Source organism: Haemorhous mexicanus, chromosome 12 (assembly GCF_027477595.1).
Source record: "Haemorhous mexicanus isolate bHaeMex1 chromosome 12, bHaeMex1.pri, whole genome shotgun sequence".
NCBI lineage: Eukaryota > Metazoa > Chordata > Aves > Passeriformes > Fringillidae > Haemorhous > Haemorhous mexicanus.
This window is the reverse complement of record NC_082352.1, coordinates 15,431,409-15,448,937: the sequence shown is the minus strand read 5'-3', so window position 1 is coordinate 15,448,937 and position 17,529 is coordinate 15,431,409. Positions and strand designations below refer to the sequence as shown.

General features: G+C 55.3%; 1 protein-coding gene across 1 annotated transcript; it reads left to right on the top strand.

Moving 5' to 3' along the window:
• Positions 1-516: 516 nt before the first annotated feature.
• HSD11B2 (hydroxysteroid 11-beta dehydrogenase 2) lies at positions 517-17,491 on the top strand. Its single transcript, XM_059857737.1, has 5 exons — positions 517-811; positions 14,734-14,946; positions 15,210-15,395; positions 15,998-16,135; positions 16,620-17,491. The coding sequence occupies exons 1-5, from the start codon at positions 517-519 to the stop codon at positions 16,979-16,981; spliced, it is 1,194 nt and encodes a 397-aa protein (XP_059713720.1). The 3' UTR covers positions 16,982-17,491.
• Positions 17,492-17,529: the final 38 nt, after the last annotated feature.

Sequence of the window (17,529 nt, the reverse complement as noted above, 5' to 3'; positions counted from 1 at the left end):
CTGGCAAAATGCCCCAAGCTGTTCTGAACTGAATCTACTCCAGGTAGCATCATGTCCCTAGCCGAGCTGAGCTGGGCTGAGCCATGCCAGACTAAGCAACACTGAACACACCTACCTAGGCAGCACAATATCCTGAGCAGGACTGAGTCGAGCCAAACCGTGCTGAGCCGAGCCGAGCCGAGCCGTGCCTACCCAGGCAGCACGATGTCCCAAGCCGTGCCGTGCAGTACCGCGCCAAGCCACGCCGAGCCGAGCCGAGCCGAGCCGAGCCGTGCCGTGCCGTGCCGAGCCGTGGGTACCAAGGTGCTCCGCCTTCCCCCCTCCCCGGCCGCCGGTGTCGGTGCTGCTCCCGATGCCCGGCGCTCCCGGTGCCCGGCGCTCCCGTCCCGCCCGTCTCCCATTGGCGGCGGCCGGTCCCGCCCCGCCCCGCTCCCCCGCCGGGCGGCTATAAACGGGCGCGGCGGGGCGGGCGAGCGGCAGCGGCGGGGCCGTGCCGGGCCCGGGATCGGGACCGGGATGGAGCCGGGGCTGGAGCGCTGGGCGCACGGCGCGCTGTGGGCGGCTCTGGCCGGCAGCCTGGCGCTGCGGGCGGCGCGGCGGGCGCCGGGGCCGGGCCGGGGGCTGGGGCCGCCGCTGGGCCGGGGGCTGGTGCTGCCGCTGGCGCTGCTGGCCGCGCTGCAGAGCCTGTGCCGCGCCTGGCTGCCGCTGCCCCTGGGGCTGGCCCTGGCCGCCGCCGCCGCCGGGCTGCTGCTGTGGCGGGCGGCGCCCCGCGGGCTGCTGCCGGTGGCGGGCAGAGCCGTCCTTGTCACAGGTGAGTGCGGGGACACGGCCTCGACGCCCCGACGGCACCGCCTGGGCTCGGCGGGGAGCGGAGTGGGGTGTCCCGCAGGCACCAGGACGCTGCTGTCTGTGGGGTCCCGCTGGGGACCAACCACCGCTGCCAGCGCATCCCTCATCCTCTTCCACGTCCAAGCAGAACCGGCCAGGCTGTATCTGCCCCGCGAAGCAGGGAGTTGCAATGGCCCCTCGAGTGTTGACCACTAGTTGCAGCATGATGCCGAGAGCTGCTTCCTCTGGAAGCCCTGAGATTAGATGGGACAGAGCTGGCTTTGGACCCTGTCTGGTGGCCCAAGGGCTTCCCTCTCCTCTTCTCCCCTTCCCTTCCTCCCCTCTGGAGTTGTACTTGTTCTTGGAAAGATTCTCATAGTATCTCTAGAGGCTTCAACAGAGCTGGCTACCTAGTGCTGAGCATCACTGTTTCATGCAGAGCTCCATCCAGGGAGCTGCTGGCGACAGGGTCCTCCACTGTGTGGGTATCCTTGGGAAATGCTGCCCAGCTGCTGCCTGCCTCCTCTTTGGGCTGCCTGGTCCAAAGCTCCTCTGTGGTCCTGAGCTCCTCAGAGCATGTGCTATGCTCCCAAGTTTTGCACAACTCTGGCTTGCTGGCTGAAGCTCTTTAGGATATCTTGGTACATACATGGTTTCTCACTCCTTCCTCCTGGCAGTGGAATTGCAGGATGAAAGCCAGGCTCAGCAGTGCATTGCTGTGAGGCAATGGTAGTGGAGTGATGAGAAGGAAGTGCTGGAGCTGGGGTGGTTTTTGCTCCAGGTGTGCCTGGAAGGTGCTGCTGGCTCCGCATGGATGCAGAGGGGAGGGAAACTTCTGGTCATGACCTTGGCAGTGCTCCCAAGGACAGGAGCCTGCATCCTGGTGGGGATATCTGGGCTGGGTTTGGAGGTGCTGAAGCTGGAGAAGGGAGTTTGCTTGTTTTCTAGAAAATTAAGGCAAGACCCTTCCAGCTTGAAGGGTTCTGTGGCAGCTGTAGAAAATGCAGGGAATCCTCTCTGGAGGAGGAAGATCAGAGGAGCAAGGCAGTGGATGAATGAATGATTCAACTGAGTGAAGGTCAAAGCTGAAGCAGGGTAGGGCTGCCTGGAGAGGATGTCTGACAGCCATGCGCTCACAGGTGCCCTGTGGCACACCAGCTCTGGCAGCCCTGGCTCGCTGGCATTGCCTATATAATTAGTGAGTCAGTGACTGGAACAAGGTGTTCTTGCCCCAGTGCGTTGAGGTGGCACCTCTGCAGCTCTGATGTGTTTGCTCTTGGCTGTAAATACTTTGTGGTTTTACAGGTTCGAGGCGCAGCCCGCGGTGCGGGATTGGTGTTTCCGTACTGCTGCTCTGGCAAGTGCCTGCCAAGGGGCAGATGCGAGGGCTGTTTTGCTGGGGATGGCATCCCTCACTTGAGTATTTGCATAGTAATTAGCCTGATTCTTTTATGGAATAATTCCAGGCAACTAGGTATTGAGTAGCTGCTCGTGTCTCCTGTGGGAGCAACGGGGAAGGATCAGCTTGGGGAGAAAGGCAGCCTGACCTTCCTCCTCTTGCCAATGGGAAGCAAAGCCTGGCAGAGAGCATAAGCATGGATGACTGGCAATGCTGGGCCTCATTGAAGGTGTGTGAGGTCAGGGACAGAATTTCTGCCATGCTGTGTGCTGTGCTGGACCTTGCGGATCAACTGAGAAATGGCACAAAGTCCCTTCCTGATGGAGCAGTGCAGGTTTCAGCCTGAAAATCTTTGGGCATCATTTCCTCATATACAAATCTTGGCCATTGTCTTAGTCCTGCAGCAGATTCAGTGATGCTTATCTGGGGCAAGGTGGCTGCAGTGCTGCTCTATCTCCCGGGTGATGAGTTTCAGCTCTTCCAGCTGCCCACTCTCTCTGGGAACAACCCTGAGTTGAGCTCTGTGTGTGATGCTCCAGCCCCATGTGCTGTTCGGACATTGCTGGCTAAATAAAACTTAGTTATGGCAGGGATTGAGGGAAAACTAACTGTGCAGCTCAGTGGGAAAATAGCAGAGCAGCTGTAGAGCTGCTGCAGAGCAAAGCTGCTGACCCTGTGGTAGCAGCAGGGGCTGGAAAGTTGTGGCGTTTCCCATCTGCTGCAGGTTTGCATTTTGACTGTTGCACATGGGACTGGGGGTGGCTGCAGCAGGGATGGGCAGCCACCTGCTGCTAGAGGGGAGCAAGGGATGCTGTGCTTTCCCATGAGGCATCCCCTGGGCTAGCAAAGTAAGTGGTCACTAGTCCCTGCAGTGCTGTGTTTGTCTGGGGCTGTGACCTTGGGGCTTTTGTTCTGCATCCCAGCTTCTCCAGGAGCATGGCTCCAGTGGATGCAGCCTGGCTGGGGGCAGGGGTTAGGAAAGTGTTAATCCTGTATTCCTAGGAGATGTAACAGCTGTTTTCAGAGAGGAGGAGAATGCCCTCCTGTGCAGCCAGGGGCTGAGAGAGGTCAGCCCTAGGAGGTTGGTGGGGATGAGGGGAGAGATCAGCTGCTTGGCCTGGGCTGGGAGGGAGACAGCAGCTATCTCCATGACTCCCTTAGTTTGCTGTCCTGAACCTGCCCTTGCCTTAAAGATGGCACACCTGGCACAGGCTTTAGCCATGCTCAGAAAACCACAAGGACCCAAACATACCTGCAGTGTGGGCAGGGTTGGCATGGGCAGCTACCTGAACAGAGCCTGATCCAGCACTGGGAAGCTGCAAGGCAGCCAATATCTGGCATCCCTCACCACAGTGTGTGACAGGGAACTCCAGGGTGCTGGTGCTGCTGGCTGGCACCTGTGGGCCAGTGGGGGCAGTGGCTCACTGAGAGCTGCTTGCTCCAAACATCAAATAGCTGGTTTGTGTGTGCATCCCCCTTCCCAAATGTGAAATGGCACTGCTGGGTGTTCTTAGGGCCGCTGGACGCCTCAGAGCTGTGTGAACAAAGAGGAGGAGTATTATATCCCATACTGCTTCCCACTGGGAATTGATACAAAAAGCAGTCAAACCTCTGGAGCATGGACAGGGCTGATGGTCTGCAAGAGCAGTCTTGGAGGGAGGTGATGAGCTGCCATTTCTTGGCCTCTCCAGATTCAGGCTGGCAGTGCTTTGTGCAAGGTTAGGCTTTGACTGGGTCAGTTTAGACATGAACCTACAACATCCTTTGGTTCCTGTGGTCTTAGGAGATGCCTGTGGAATTCAGTGAGTCTATTGAAACCATCCAACAAAACTGGGTGCCTGGAGGTGGTGGAGGGATGGCCAGGAGCATGCCAGGGCTCCACTGAGCAGCTGGAGAAGCCTCTTGCGGTTGTGTAGCTCTGCCATGTGTGACTGTGTGGGGTGGTTCTTTGGACAGTAGCCAATTGCCCGATTTACTGCAGAGCCTTGAAAAGCACCAAATGCAAAGCAGCCCATAGAGTCTGCCTGCCTGCAGGGCTTTGCCAGAGCAGAGGAAGGACAGGAACTGTCACAAGATATTGGCTCATATGTTTCAGCTTGGATGGAAAGTTGAAAATAGTGAATTGTTGTTCTGTCTATAATGGTAGTACCTGAATTAGCTCTCCAATAACCCCAAACATCAGGATGGCTGCCTGAGAGAAGCAGTCTGGGTCTCTTGTATTCTTGCTCTTCCTTGGTGCAGCCTGTGAAGGAAGCTAGGAGCACCTGCCGATTGGTCTGTCTTCCAACAAATCATCTCTGTGAGCAAAAGTGGTTGTTGGTCAAGCTGCCCAGACCCAAACCTGCCCCTTGTATGTCCTCCTTTCTTCTCCTTCCTGGCTGCAGGGAAAGTGTGGTTTTCCTGGTGAAGCCTTCTTGTTACAATTGCATGCCCCATTAACAATCTGAAGTGGGTCAGAGCTTCAGATCATGTTCAAGGTTAATAAAGGCTTTGCAACTTGCAGCGCTTCAGTGTTTCCCATGCACTCCACAGATGTTGAAGCATCTGCTGGCTGCAGCAGGACTGAGTGATTCAATCCAGATGTTGGGACTCTTGCTTTCTGATGTGAAGGTAAATCACTTTCCGTGGTAAAAAAAGCAGTGTTGCTCCCGTCTAGATTTTGATGTTGTCTGAGATCTATTTTCCAGCTAAACAAGGTGACTGAGAAATGCCAGGGTCAAGGATTCAGGGCTGGCTCTGGGATAGGCACCTCTGCACCCTGGCATGGCCAGAGCACCTGCACAGCACGCTCACAACCTGTGTTTGGTGCTGAGCCTGCCAGCAGCCTTGCCGTGAGAAATACTCTGTGTAAAGGTGCTGCAGCTCTCCATAGGCGACTTTCACTCTGCTTCTGAAGCCAGTGATCCAGCTCAGAGGTACCTGGGATCTTTCCCCAGCATAAGTGCAGGGGGTTGGAACTAGGTGATCTTTCAGGTCCCTGCCAAACCATTCTGTGATTTTATAAGTGAAAGCTGAAAATCAGCTTATTCCCTGAAATTGCTCTGATTTTTCCAGAATCTATTAAAAATTAACAGCAGAGGCAGCTGCTACCTCCAAGCTGAGGGGTGGGACAGGACCAAAATCAAACACCCAAACTCCAGCTCTGGTGTACAATCAATTCCTGGTATACTTGAAGTAAAAAAAAAAAAAAGCAACATTTATCTCTAGTTATAGGGTTTGCTGCTGGCTTTTGAGAACAGTGCTGGAAAGCTGTTTTTTCTGCCTCTATCTGCAGGGCTGAAGCGCTCCCCCCGCTTTGTCAGCAGCCCTCCATGGATTTAGGATTCTTCTTTCCCACGTGAGGTTTCTTCAGAAATAGATACCTACCCCTGCTCACCACAGGCATGTGGATAGATATGCTTGGCTTTTTCTCACTTATCTATAAAATAAGCACTTTTGAAGCCTACTAATGACACAGACCTGTTGAGGTGGGAGTTTTTAGCACCGTTAACCAAAAATTATGAGCACAGCTAATTAGGAGGAAAAACGCATTGAGGTTTCATACTGTGGGAGACTGGAGTTGGTAGAGAAACCCAAGCTGGCTTGATTAACCTCGGGGTTATGTGGGGACATGAGAGCAACAAAGCAAAGACTTCCCTGCCGAAATGAGATTGTCAGATGGGAACGGATGCTTTCGGGAGGAGAGAAGTGTAGGCAGTTGCTGCCCTCTAGTCCAATGAGCAGCACATTTTTAATGAGGTCTGGGATTGGGTTACCCACTGTTGAGTCTAGCTCCCCTCAAGCCAGGATCTGGTTACAGAAGAGCCAGTTGCTGCTTTTACTGCTGGGAGCACAGCACAGGGTTGGTGGACTTGCTTAGCCAGGGTTTTGTTTGAGGGGGCTCTTCAAGGTGTTTCTACCAAATCTTTGCCTTTTCCCCATAGCCTTCTTTCAGTGCTGGTCTAAAACTCCATCTGGAGGGGCTTTTTTTTCCTGAGGAGGAAAGGCTGCAGGGCTTTTGTACCTCTTCATCTCCTGATGTCCCTCCTGTCGTCTCAGATCTGAGGTAGTGCTGTGGAGCCTCCAAGGCCACATTGGATGGAGCTTGGAGCAATCTGGTCTAGTGGAAGGTGTCCCTGCCCACGGCAGGGGTGTTGGAATTGGATGACCCTATAAGATCCCTTCCAACCTAACTGTTCTATATTAAGGTGGAGAATGCTCAAATTTTCTATGATAAGGTGCAAAAACTGCCCTCATGCTGCCAGTGCATTGCTACAGGTATAGTTTAGGAGCTTTTACTTTTAACTTCCCCAGCATGTGCCTGTTACCTCCATCCCTGCTCACCTCAGTGGCTGCGGTGTATCCACCATCTCCTGTTCTTCTGTCTCAGCTTGTATGTCCAACATATCACTTCTGCTTCCTTCTCTCCTGGAGAGCTGCCAGCCCCTGAGCTTTATCAGCTTCCCCCTCGGGAGCTGGCTTCCCTGTCACACATGGCGCTGTCCTGGGATTTGCTGGCTCTAAGGCTGTAATCTTGAAAAGCAGTTTTTGGCTTTACAGGCTTTGCGGCAGCACTTCCTCTTGTTGGGTGGCTGACCCTGTGGAGCCAGATGGTGAGTGACTCCCAGGCAGGCTGGGAACAGAGAGAAGGGATGGGCTGGAAAGCTCAGGTACCTGCCCTGATGTCTTCTGTAGCAGCTCTGAAAGTCTGGCCTCTCCAAATCATAGAAGCTCTGAATGGTTTGGATTGGGAAAAGACTTTAAAGACCATCTTGTTCCAACCCCCCTGCCATGGGCAGGGACACCTACTAGACCAGGTTACTCCAAGCCACATCCCACCTGGCCTTGAACACTTCCAGGGATGGGGCAGCTGCAGCTTCTCTGGGTTGCGAGGGCCTCATCCTGTTATGAGTAACCCAATATTACTCTCTAAGGTCCAGGTGGGGATAAGCTCCAACCTGGGGTGTGCAGCCATCCCAGGATGAGTTCTGTCCCCCTCTTTCAGCTGCTGTGCTGGGCTCTGCCTAAGCTGAAGGGCACATGTAGGTTCTGCCCTGGCATTGCCTGGGTCAGCACAACTATGTCCAAGCACATCAGCCTGGAGGGCTGCCTTCATGTATTTTGGGGAAAATGCACCAAAGTAGCCTTATGATACTCAAACTCTTACTCTAAAGAGCTGGTGAGAGCTGCAGGTGAAGAGTAAGGAGGGAACAGCTTGAGCTGTGTATGGAAAGGGCAGGTGGGTTGAGGATGTCATGAAGCACAGCTCTGAGCCTGGGGGCTTAAATAGCTCAGTGTATTTCAAAAGCTGTCTTGGCAGAAGCTCAGTTGGTGTTTGCTCAAGTGTTTTACTCTGTTTCTAAAAAAAAAAATGTCCCCCGCTTCACATGGATCTGGTAGCGGCAAAAGAAAATAGTTAATAGTGCAGCTGTAGAGACCATCATGATGTGGGAATGGGCAGGGCTTGCACCACTTCTGCTTGCTTGGGATTGTGGCATGAGGTGGGAGTTTACTCTTGTGACAAGGAGAGTGATGAGCTGGCACCCTGCAAGCAAAGAAATATCTCATCAGCAAAATACCCCTAAATATTACCCCTAGTGCTCCATTAAAACTGCTGTAGCTTTATTGGGGTGCTGCAAACTCTGAGATGCTCAACATGGTGATCCATCCCCTGGGCTTGCTCTGACCTGTTGCTCTGGTCAGCACTGTCCTAGCATGGCTTTGTCCCTGCTGGCATCACTTGTGAGTTGGCCACAGTGCTGTCTGGGTAGGACTTCAAAGCTCTCCCACAGTTAACTTGTCCCACCACATGGTTAGAGGTTCTCCTGGTCATGCCATGGCTGTGGTGCTTTGCTGTCCTGGCTAAAATGAGATGTCTCTGGGTGGTGATGGCTCATGGTGGTCCATGCAGAAGAGCTGTTCTTCCCTTCAGCTGCCTGTGGATGGATTAGCCCTGCCTGTGGCAGACCTTAGGCATGACCTGATGCCTCTCTTTGCTTGTTAGCACACAAGAGGAATGGATATGGGGCTCAGCTGGTGGTTCTCCAGGCTGCTGGGAGTCCCTGGAGAGCCCTTTTGCAGACTAGAGGTGCCCACCAGCAGGTGCCCCAGCCATGGCTCTATTGCCACCACCTTCTTCCCCAGGAGCATCTCTAGTTACAGCCAGTGGAGCTTTCTGGCTTCTCAGCCTGGTTCCTACCCAGCCTCTCCCTCTCCAAGAGCCCAGGAGGATGTGTTACCAGTGCCACCTTGCCATTTGCACTGATCTTGAGTGGCACTTGACCTTGAGTGATCTGGCCAAGTTGTCTCTGGGCCATGGGTGTCCTTCCCAGCGACAGCTCTTCCTGATGGATGGCTTTTGAGGCTTGTCAGCTCCATGTTCCCAGTTCACCATGTTCCCTTTGAAGGTGATTATTAACCCAGCTATCACCATAGGTCTTCACAACTTCCTTTTGGAGGGCCATCCATTCATCCCAGATTAGCTCTCACGTACAGCCTGTGCCAGGTGAAGTCTGTGCTGCTGACTTCTCTTGTGCATCCCTGCCTGCTGCAAGATGAAATTCTTGACTGTGAAAGTCTCGCTGCTCCTTTTGGGGAGAGGATCTCCCCTTGCTGGAGACAGCAGCTGCCGGAAGATGCCATCCAGCCCCAGCGTGCGGTGAGTGGCTGCTTCTAGGAAATTCCTGTGCTCTCTTTCTGCGAAGTGTCACAGCGAGGCTGGAGGTGGCACTTCCTCCCCCCACCCCCATCAGCTTGTGAGCCCAGGGTCACTGCTCACCGCAGCAGCATCACTGCCATGCCAGGACTGGGTTAATTCCTGGGTCCCAGCCTCTTTGAGCATCCCACCAGGCACTGGCCTTGCATTGCAGGGGGCGGCTGGGCTCATTCCTGTCCTGCTGTCCCAGGACATGAACAAGCTCCTGAGTTCATTAGCCCCACTGGTGTCAAGCAGCATCTGCTGCTCACAGCTTTGGTGGGGGATAAGGCATCGGGATGGCTTTTAGTGACAGTAATGGGGAGGGCTGTGGCCTCTGACAATTTTTTTTATTGCCCAGCTGCTTTTGTGCAATCAGTCCCCCATACAGATGCACCAGTAAAGCTACTAAGAAATGGCCTTTAATCCAGAAGCTGTGGGTGCATTCACACTGGCCTGGGGGCTCCTTGTCATCTCTGTCTGGTTGTGTTGGTTGTCTAGGCAGAAAATCAGATTTCCCCCTTCTCTTTAAGTGGGAGATAACTTCCCGGCTGGAGGTGATGACTGTGAGGCCCCAGGAAGACTTGGCTAATCCACTGTAATTCATACCATCTGGCTATTGTCCCTGGCACACAGAGGGGTAGGTCACCCATGTACCCCCTGCCAGCGGCATTCTGAGCTCTGTCTTCTGTCATGAGTCCCCCTGTGGGGCCAAGGGTTTGTCTGACCCCTGCTCTGACCCATAGGACCTGTTGGAAGGACATGTCTATCCTGGGCTGTGGGAGCCATCAGCAATCTCCCTCCAGCTGCCTGTGCTGACTGTGTCATGCAGGGAGGTGGTCCTAGGGGAGCAGGGGCAGTGTGTGCCCCCCTTGGCTCAGGTCCTGCTCTGGAAGGAGGCTGAGGCTTTGCAGGGATGCACACCCAGGCTGCTTGGGTTGGGGGCTCCTGCATTATCCACTCACTGGGGATTTGGGGATGGGATTTGGGTCATCCCTTAAGGTATCTTCTGGCTTTAATTTAATTTAATTAGGCTTGTGGCTTCCTGAACCCCAGTGGTGAGGAGCAGCAGTAGCATCACTAGGCCTGCTGCCACCCCAGCCCTGTCTGGCTGTGTTTGGGCATGAGGGCTGCTCCCACACGGAATGGGGACATGGCATGCCATGCAAGCCAGTGGCTTGGGTGGTGTTTCCTGTTAACAGTGATGACACTGGATGGGTTGGGGGCTGTGGGTGCCCCTTCCCAGCCCCACTCCCACAGAAGTACCTTGGGTGTGGGCAGATGGTGGCTCATGCCTGGCTGGGGAGGCCAGGGCTGGTGCATGGCTGTGGTGGCCCAGCTGCTGTGGGGACAGGTGCTTCTGCCTTCCCCTCCCTCTCCTGTGCCCTGCCAAGAATTTGTTCCCTCTTGCCCAGGGCTGACATCACCCCTTTATCACTCCTTGCTCCAAATGTGTGCAGCATCCGGAAGGTGTTGGCCACTGGGCCCTGTCCTGCCCACACAGGATTCTGCTGGATATTTTATCATGCCTGGACATGCACTGTGCAAAGACCCCCTCCTTGAGTTCCTCGGGAGACTGCCATACCCTCTGATGACACCATTCCCACCTTATCCTGTGCTTCCACATCCATGAGGTGCCCACACTCCCAGGATGGAGCTGAGACAAACAGCTGAGTTGGGATCAGTGCCTGTTCCAGCACCCAGCAGAGCCTCCCTCAGTGCTGCCTGGCTAAATCCCATACCATGCCTGGAGAAGCTGGATCCATGATGGCAGTGAATCCTGTCAGAGACGCAAGGCCACATTGAGCTTGGCGTCCCTTGAGCCTATGGAAACAAGGGGCTCAGCATGTTAATCCATTCGGCCTAGGTGCCCCGTTGATGGTGTCCTTGAGCCTGGTGACATCTCCACCTTGGCAAGGCCTCTTGGACAGGGTGGTGGGACACACAGCCCTAAAGCTCTCTGGGGAGGTGAGATTGATGTCCTGGGATTTGGGGAGCAGCAGAGGGCACCCAGGCAAGGGCCTACAGAGCTGATGGGGGTGGAGGAGGTGATGTCCTTCTGAGTGCCCAACTCAGCTGGCAAGCTCCCAGTCAGTGGAAGATGGAGCATCCTCAAGGGGTGCCTCCAAGTGCCTGGGGCACTGCCCCAAGGGCTCCTGACTGACCACACTGCTAGGGTGACCATGGCGGAGCAGGTCCATCACAAGGGTGCTCAGCCCTTGGGCAACCCCTCTTCAGCTTCCACACCAAGGTCTTCAGCTGGGGTGGCTATGGAGGGACCAGATCCAGGGAGCTGCCACTGTACCCACCAGGCTCTGGGCAGTTTTGCAGGCATACGGGAATTCTTTAGCCAAGCTGTGGTTCTCACTGCTTAGGTTTTCATTGGTCCTCACCTGTTGTGCATGGTTCAGGGATCAGGATACAAAGGTCATAAGGATGCACAACTTCTGGTTCAGAGTTGAGGGTGCTCAGTTTATGGCTCAGGGATGAGGATGTACACAGCGCATGGCTTGGAAATGAAGAAGCTTGGCTTCTAACTCAGGGCTTATGATGCCCAGCTTGCAGTTCCACAGCTCCAGAAGGAGACTGCACAGCTCATGGCTCATGGATGGGGACTCTCCGCTCAGTTTGGGAAGGGAATTCATTCCTGGGTTGTGTTGGGGTGAGCACTGCAAACCTGTGCTGCCAGCCCTCCATCACGTACCATGCCAGCAGTGGGGGCAGGGGCAGGCACGTGGTTGTGGTTCAGCAGCTCCCGGGTCGCAGCCGTGTTATTGACCCTCTCTGCTCCAATCAGAAAACTGTAGCACTAATTTTGAGCATGTCTGTGTGTGGTGACCTTGGTGCTGGTGCAGGAGAGCAGGGTGAATACCTGAGACAGCAAAATGTCAGAGCGTGCCATGCCTGACTCACCTGAAAGAAATGTGTCCACACCAAACCAGGACTGCAGCTTCAGCCGGCTCCTGGCAGCGAGGAAGCGCAAGTGGTGCAGGCTGACTGGGAGCTGCCCAGCTGGCACAGCTCAGCCCCGGTGGGGGCTCTGCTGTACCGGTGAGGAGCAACTCTGGACAATAGATGCAAGATGCTGTGCTGTCAGTCCTCTTTCCCTCCCCGAGTGGGTGGGAGGGCACCCTTTATGATGATGCTGGAGGCCAAACCTTTTTGCTTGCTCAAGATAAGTAAAATTGGAGCTTGTCATGCCAAAATTCTAGTGGAGGCTTGCACCTCTCACTCTTTGGGAAGCCGCAGAAATGGCTGGAGCTTCTGCAAAGTTCTCAGGAACTGCTGCTGTCCTGCTGCTCTGGAAAACGTCCGGCTGGCCCCTGGTGCAGTTGTTTGTCCCGGCTTGCTGAGCCTGTGGAGGGCTGCTGGATTTTGCAACCTGGACTCGGGTTTTGCTCTGCTCCTGCTGCAGCAAAAGTCTCTGTGTGCTGGCCCAGGGTCTGTGGGGATGTGATGCAGGGGCTTCAAGGTACCTGCTCTCCTCTGCTGCGCTCCCAGTGCTGGGCTCCTGTGCTTGATCTGACCACGTCCCTCCCTCCAGCACGACTGTGAAACCAGCTGGCAAGCTGGGAGCTGGGGCGGGGGGAACTGGCGCCAGCATCTCCTCGTGATGCAGCATCCTGGGAGGGCAGCAAGCCTTGCGCCAGCCTTGCTGGGACTGCACAGACTGGACGGCTCCAGCGCTCCCGGCGGGGCCAGGCTAGCGGCAATGGCTCCTGTGCCAGCTCCAGCGTGGCCAGCAGCTCATGTGCTGGTGGCCATGAGGAGTGAACATAGCCCTGGGAAAGCTGCCATGCTTTGGGGCCACGTGTTATGGGCCCAGGGGGTTCGTTGTCCCTCCCTGCACTCTTGGCCATGCCTGAGCACAGCGGATGGGAAGTTGAGCAGCAGCGGAGACCTTAAATAACACCAGAGCATCCTCACCCTCCTGGCCTTGGGCCTCCTGCCAGCCTCCCAGGAGTTTTTTTATTTGGTATGTGTGTGAATAAATTAGAACTTCCGAAACAAACCCTCTGACTGCCCTGCTCCTCTAAGGCAAAACAAACCCTGCCTAACTTGGACAGCATGTGGCTGTGTTTGCTCCCTCCTTGCCAGACTTGCCCATAAGAAGCCAGCAAACCTGGCTCTCAGTTTTTTGGGATGTTTCCCAGGGTTTTGAGAATTATGTGGTGATAGGAAGCTTCATGTTTGGACTAGAAGATTTTCTTACTAGCTGCATGGGAGCAGTGCAGGTAACCCTCCTGTCAGCTGCGTCATGGTGAGGCTGTGGCCACGAGTACTTTTATTTTTAAACCTTATCTTTATTGCAGTTTTCTCCTGCACTGCTTGGAAAGGTGAAATGCACCTTATCTGTTTGTCTGCTAGCAGCATGCACTGCTCCTATGGAGGGGAGAGGTGGATGTGCTGTACCCACAGCACCTTCAGCATGCCCTGCGGACCAGGGTTCTGGGGGTGATGCTGGGGCAATGCCAGGAACAATGCTGGGGTGATGCTGAGCCAACCTGGCACACATCCACGATGAGTGTGGGAAAGGGAGGTCCCTGCAGCCCCTTCCTGCCAACTGAGCACCTCTGTTATCACTCTGGCCTCTGGCCAGAGGTTTAATTACAGGTTTCTGACGCAGCCAATAGAGTAAAACTGAGCTGGGAACTGGGACAGAGATGCTGAACTGATGCTTAGCTGGCACCCCAAGAGCTGTAAGTGCCTGATCCCAGCCTGGGGGTATGGAAGAGTGAGGCAGCCAGTCCCTGTGCCCACCTCCCCCCCCCGCCCCCCCATCAAAGGCTGGTGGAGGGTTGCTGAATCTTGTGAGGTAACAGTCCCTAGGGCCACTGTTGTGTCCACCCCAGGGTGGCTCCAGGTGCCACATAGGGTCTGTTTTCAGGATGTCCTCACAAGCACCAAAGGTGCAGGGCAGGAGGGTACAGGGCCATGGGGCTGCCCCTGCAGCGCTCCCCTGTTAATGGTTAATGTGACTGGGCAGCGGTTGTGGCACAGACTCCCCGAGCTATCAGTGCTGCCATCGGCCCTGGGAACAGCCTGTACCTTGCTGCTGCTGTTTGTTTGCATCCTGGCCGCTCCACCCTGGCCACTGGCCTTGTCACTGCTCTGCAACAGCCAGCTCCCGCCCGGGCTGTCTCCCAGCCACTCCGATGGTGGCTTTGCGGGTGACAAGTGTCACCTGTGGCGCCCCTGTTTGAGGAGAGATGGAGGAAATGAGGCTGGGACCGGGCATGGAGCACCAGTACTCTCCCAAGTGGTCCATCCCATTGGGATGCTCCCTTGAAGGATGCAGGGTAGCAGGAGCAGACCAGAATCCTTTTTTTCCCTCACCCTTTTTAATCCCCTTATGCCCCAGCCAGGCAAAGAGGTCCTCTGCCTCTTGATCACTTTCTGGGAGGCAAAAGGCATTTGGCAAAAGTCTCCCACTGAGCCTTATCAATGGTGCTTGATGGAGCTTTTAGAGGCTATTTTGAGGGTTGAGGGCCGCTGCAGGGCTCTGGGCTGTTCTGTAGGTGCCTGAGGGTTTGCCTGCAGCTCGGGGTGATGGGGTTGCAGATAAAGGAAGTGTTGCCCGGCAAGGGAGAGAAAACAGCAGCTCCATGACCTGCGAATGCCCCAGGGCCAGGTCACATCCTGGTGAGTCAGGAGCTCCAGCGGGGTGCAGAGCTGAGGTGGTCCTCAGGCAAGGAAAACTGATGCTGGGGTGGATGTTTGGTTCCTGGGGTTGGTTCCTAGTGATAGAGAGGCAGAGCTAGGGGATCTTTGGGGGCTGGAAACAGACAGTGGCTGTCACTGGCCACTGCAAGGCTCTTACCATCTCTTTCAGGATGTGACTCGGGCTTTGGGCAGGCAACAGCCAGGCACTTGGACATCATGGGCTTTCGGGTTTTTGCCAGCGTGCTGGACCTGCAGAGTCCTGGTGCCCAAGAGCTGCGCCAGAGCTGCTCGACGAGGCTGACGCTGCTGCAGATGGACCTGACCAAGACAGAGGACATCCAGCGCGTCCTGCAGCATATCCAGGCCCACACCAACAGCACAGGTAGGAGCCGCCTTTGGTAATCTCACAGGACCCCACAGAACTCCCTGATACCTCAGCCTGCAGCCAGCATGGCAGTGGCAAACTTCCATGTATTTCCACGGGGGGCTGTGTCCCTGTAGGCACCTGTGCCAACAGTCAAGTCTGCCAAGTTCTCTTGTCCTGAAGAACCCTTGCAGGACCCCCATCAGCCTGGGGAGCAGCTGGGAATCCCAGGGTGGGGCTTCCCCATTCAGGTCACCTCTTCAAGCATCCCATCCCCACAGGACTCTGGGGCCTGGTGAACAATGCCGGCTTCAATGACACCATCGCCGACGCTGAGCTCTCACCGCTGAGCAAGTTCCGCACCTGCATGGAGGTGAACTTCTTTGGCTCCCTGGAGCTCACCAAGGGGCTGCTGCCCCTGCTCCGTTCTGCTGGTGGCCGCATTGTCACCGTGAGCAGCCCTGCAGGTGAGCAGCCTGCCTCCATCCTGGCCCCGCTGGCACCCCTCAGCCCAGGCACAGCTTTGAGCATCCCCATGGTGTGATGCAATTCCCAACCTCCAGGTGCTCCAACTTTCTCAGCCAACTAGCACCAGGAACATCTAGGATGAGCTGGCAGCACTGCTGAACTCCACAGCAGCCACCAACACATGAGGAGACATGGGGGGTGGGGACAGTCAGCCTGGTCACAGGCAGCATGGGCAACCCAAGCCCAGCTACCATGGACCTCCATTGGGGATGACAGCCTGGCCAGGGAGGGAAAATCAACTTCCTCTCCCCCATGCTTTTTTTTGCCCATTAGAATAATCTAATCCTCCACTGGGGATGACATTCCCAAGCTTTAGCTGGACAGGGAACAAAATCAATTTCCTCTTCCCTCACAACTTTTTTCTCCTCCATTAAAACATTTATTTGAAGCTATTTTCAATTGTTTTCTCAGCAAAACAAACCCTAAGCCATTTCCTTAAGTAGGGGCCAGGAACATAGCCCTACACAAGCCCTGCCCTTTGCTCCCATTCCTCTCTGTCCCTGCTGGAGCACTGCCTCACTCACTCTTTCACTCATGCCAGGTGACATGCCCTTCCCCTGCCTGGCAGCCTACGGGGCCTCAAAGGCAGCCCTCAGCCTGGTCATGGACACCTTCCGCAGCGAGCTCCAGCCCTGGGGCATCAAAGTCAGCCTCATCCTGCCCGGCTACTACAAAACAGGTAAGAGGGTCAGTGCCTACTCCCTGTCTGTGCCTGTGGGCAAAAGACAAGTATCCCAGGGAGGCAGAAGATGGAGCAATGGGATGAGCAGTTGGTGGTGCAAGCATGAGCATGCAGCTTCTGGGCATTTCCAGCCATACGGGGACAGTGGCTATCCTGTGGCCATTGGGCTCTGATGGATGGGAAACAGCAACAGGATCAAGTCCTGCCAGCAGACCCCATACCACTAGGACTGATCAAAGCAGCTCAGTCACGTTTATGACAGCAGCATCCACAATCCAGGCAGGGTCCAAGACCCCTGGTCCAGTCTCAGGCTAGCAAGTGCCACTATGGTGCTACTACTGTACTTTCCTCATGGCAATCTTTGCCAGGGTCTCAGCTGGACCTTCCTGTGAGGCTGGAAGGTGACTGAGGCTGCTGGCACCCACGGCAGGGGGGCTGGAGTGAGGGGGCCTACACAGCTCACGGAACTGTTTCCTTGCAGGGACAACGTGTGACCCTGCCTTCTGGAACGTGCAGAAGCAGCAGCTGTTGGCCAGCCTGCCCCAGGAGCTGCTGCAGGCCTATGGGGAGGACTATGTAGAGGAGATCAACCAGCAGTTCATCCAGTTCATGAAGGTGGCAGTGGAGGACCTCAGCGCAGTGGTGAACAGCATCACAGAGGGGCTTCTGGCTGCCAACCCAGCCGTGCGCTACTACCCAGGGCAGGGCCTTGGGATCATGTATTTCATACACCGCTACCTGCCCTACTTTGTCCGAGACTTGTTCTTGAAAGGATTCTTCATCAACCCCAAGCTGCCCCGAGCCCTGCGGCGAGAGCACCACAATGATGTGAAGAAGGCCTGACCTGGGCCTGCACAGGGCCTTCTCCCCGGCTGTCCAGGCACACGGGCCTCTGAGCGCGTGCAAAGCCAAAGGCACCGCCCTCCTGCATCATGGGGGAACAATCAGCACTAGACATTCAAAACCAAATTTCTTTCCAAAATCAGATAGATCTATTTTCTATTGTGCAAGAATCAACATTTTCTAGAGACCTTGGTTTTGTATTTTTTCTAACCATGTACCGTCCAAGAGGCCCATCCCTGTCTGACTCAGCAGCTCTGCACCACAGGCTGGGATGTACCTCCTCAGCTACCCACCACCTTCCTTACTGCTCTCAGAGCTGTTTGTCTCCATCCCCTCTTGGCTGGGTCAGGGCTGGGACCCTGTGGCCGCTGCCTCCCTGCCACTCATTACACACTCCACATGCTCCTGATGAGTGCAGGGGCCATGACCAGGCTGCCAGTGCTGCAGAGCTCTTCATGAGATGAACTATGTGATTGTCACTTTTTAAATAAATCCATTCTTGATATTCCAGCAGGCTCTGGGCGTCTCCTTCCACAGTGCAGTGCTGC

Excerpts from the sequence above, each read along its gene's own strand:
- HSD11B2 (XM_059857737.1), top strand. The coding sequence starts at position 517 with ATGGAGCCGGGGCTGGAGCGCTGGGCGCACGGCGCGCTGTGGGCGGCT. Across the intron at positions 812-14,733 it reads CAGAGCCGTCCTTGTCACAG|GATGTGACTCGGGCTTTGGG; the intron begins GTGAGTGCGGGG and ends CATCTCTTTCAG. Across the intron at positions 15,396-15,997 it reads CACCGTGAGCAGCCCTGCAG|GTGACATGCCCTTCCCCTGC; the intron begins GTGAGCAGCCTG and ends CACTCATGCCAG.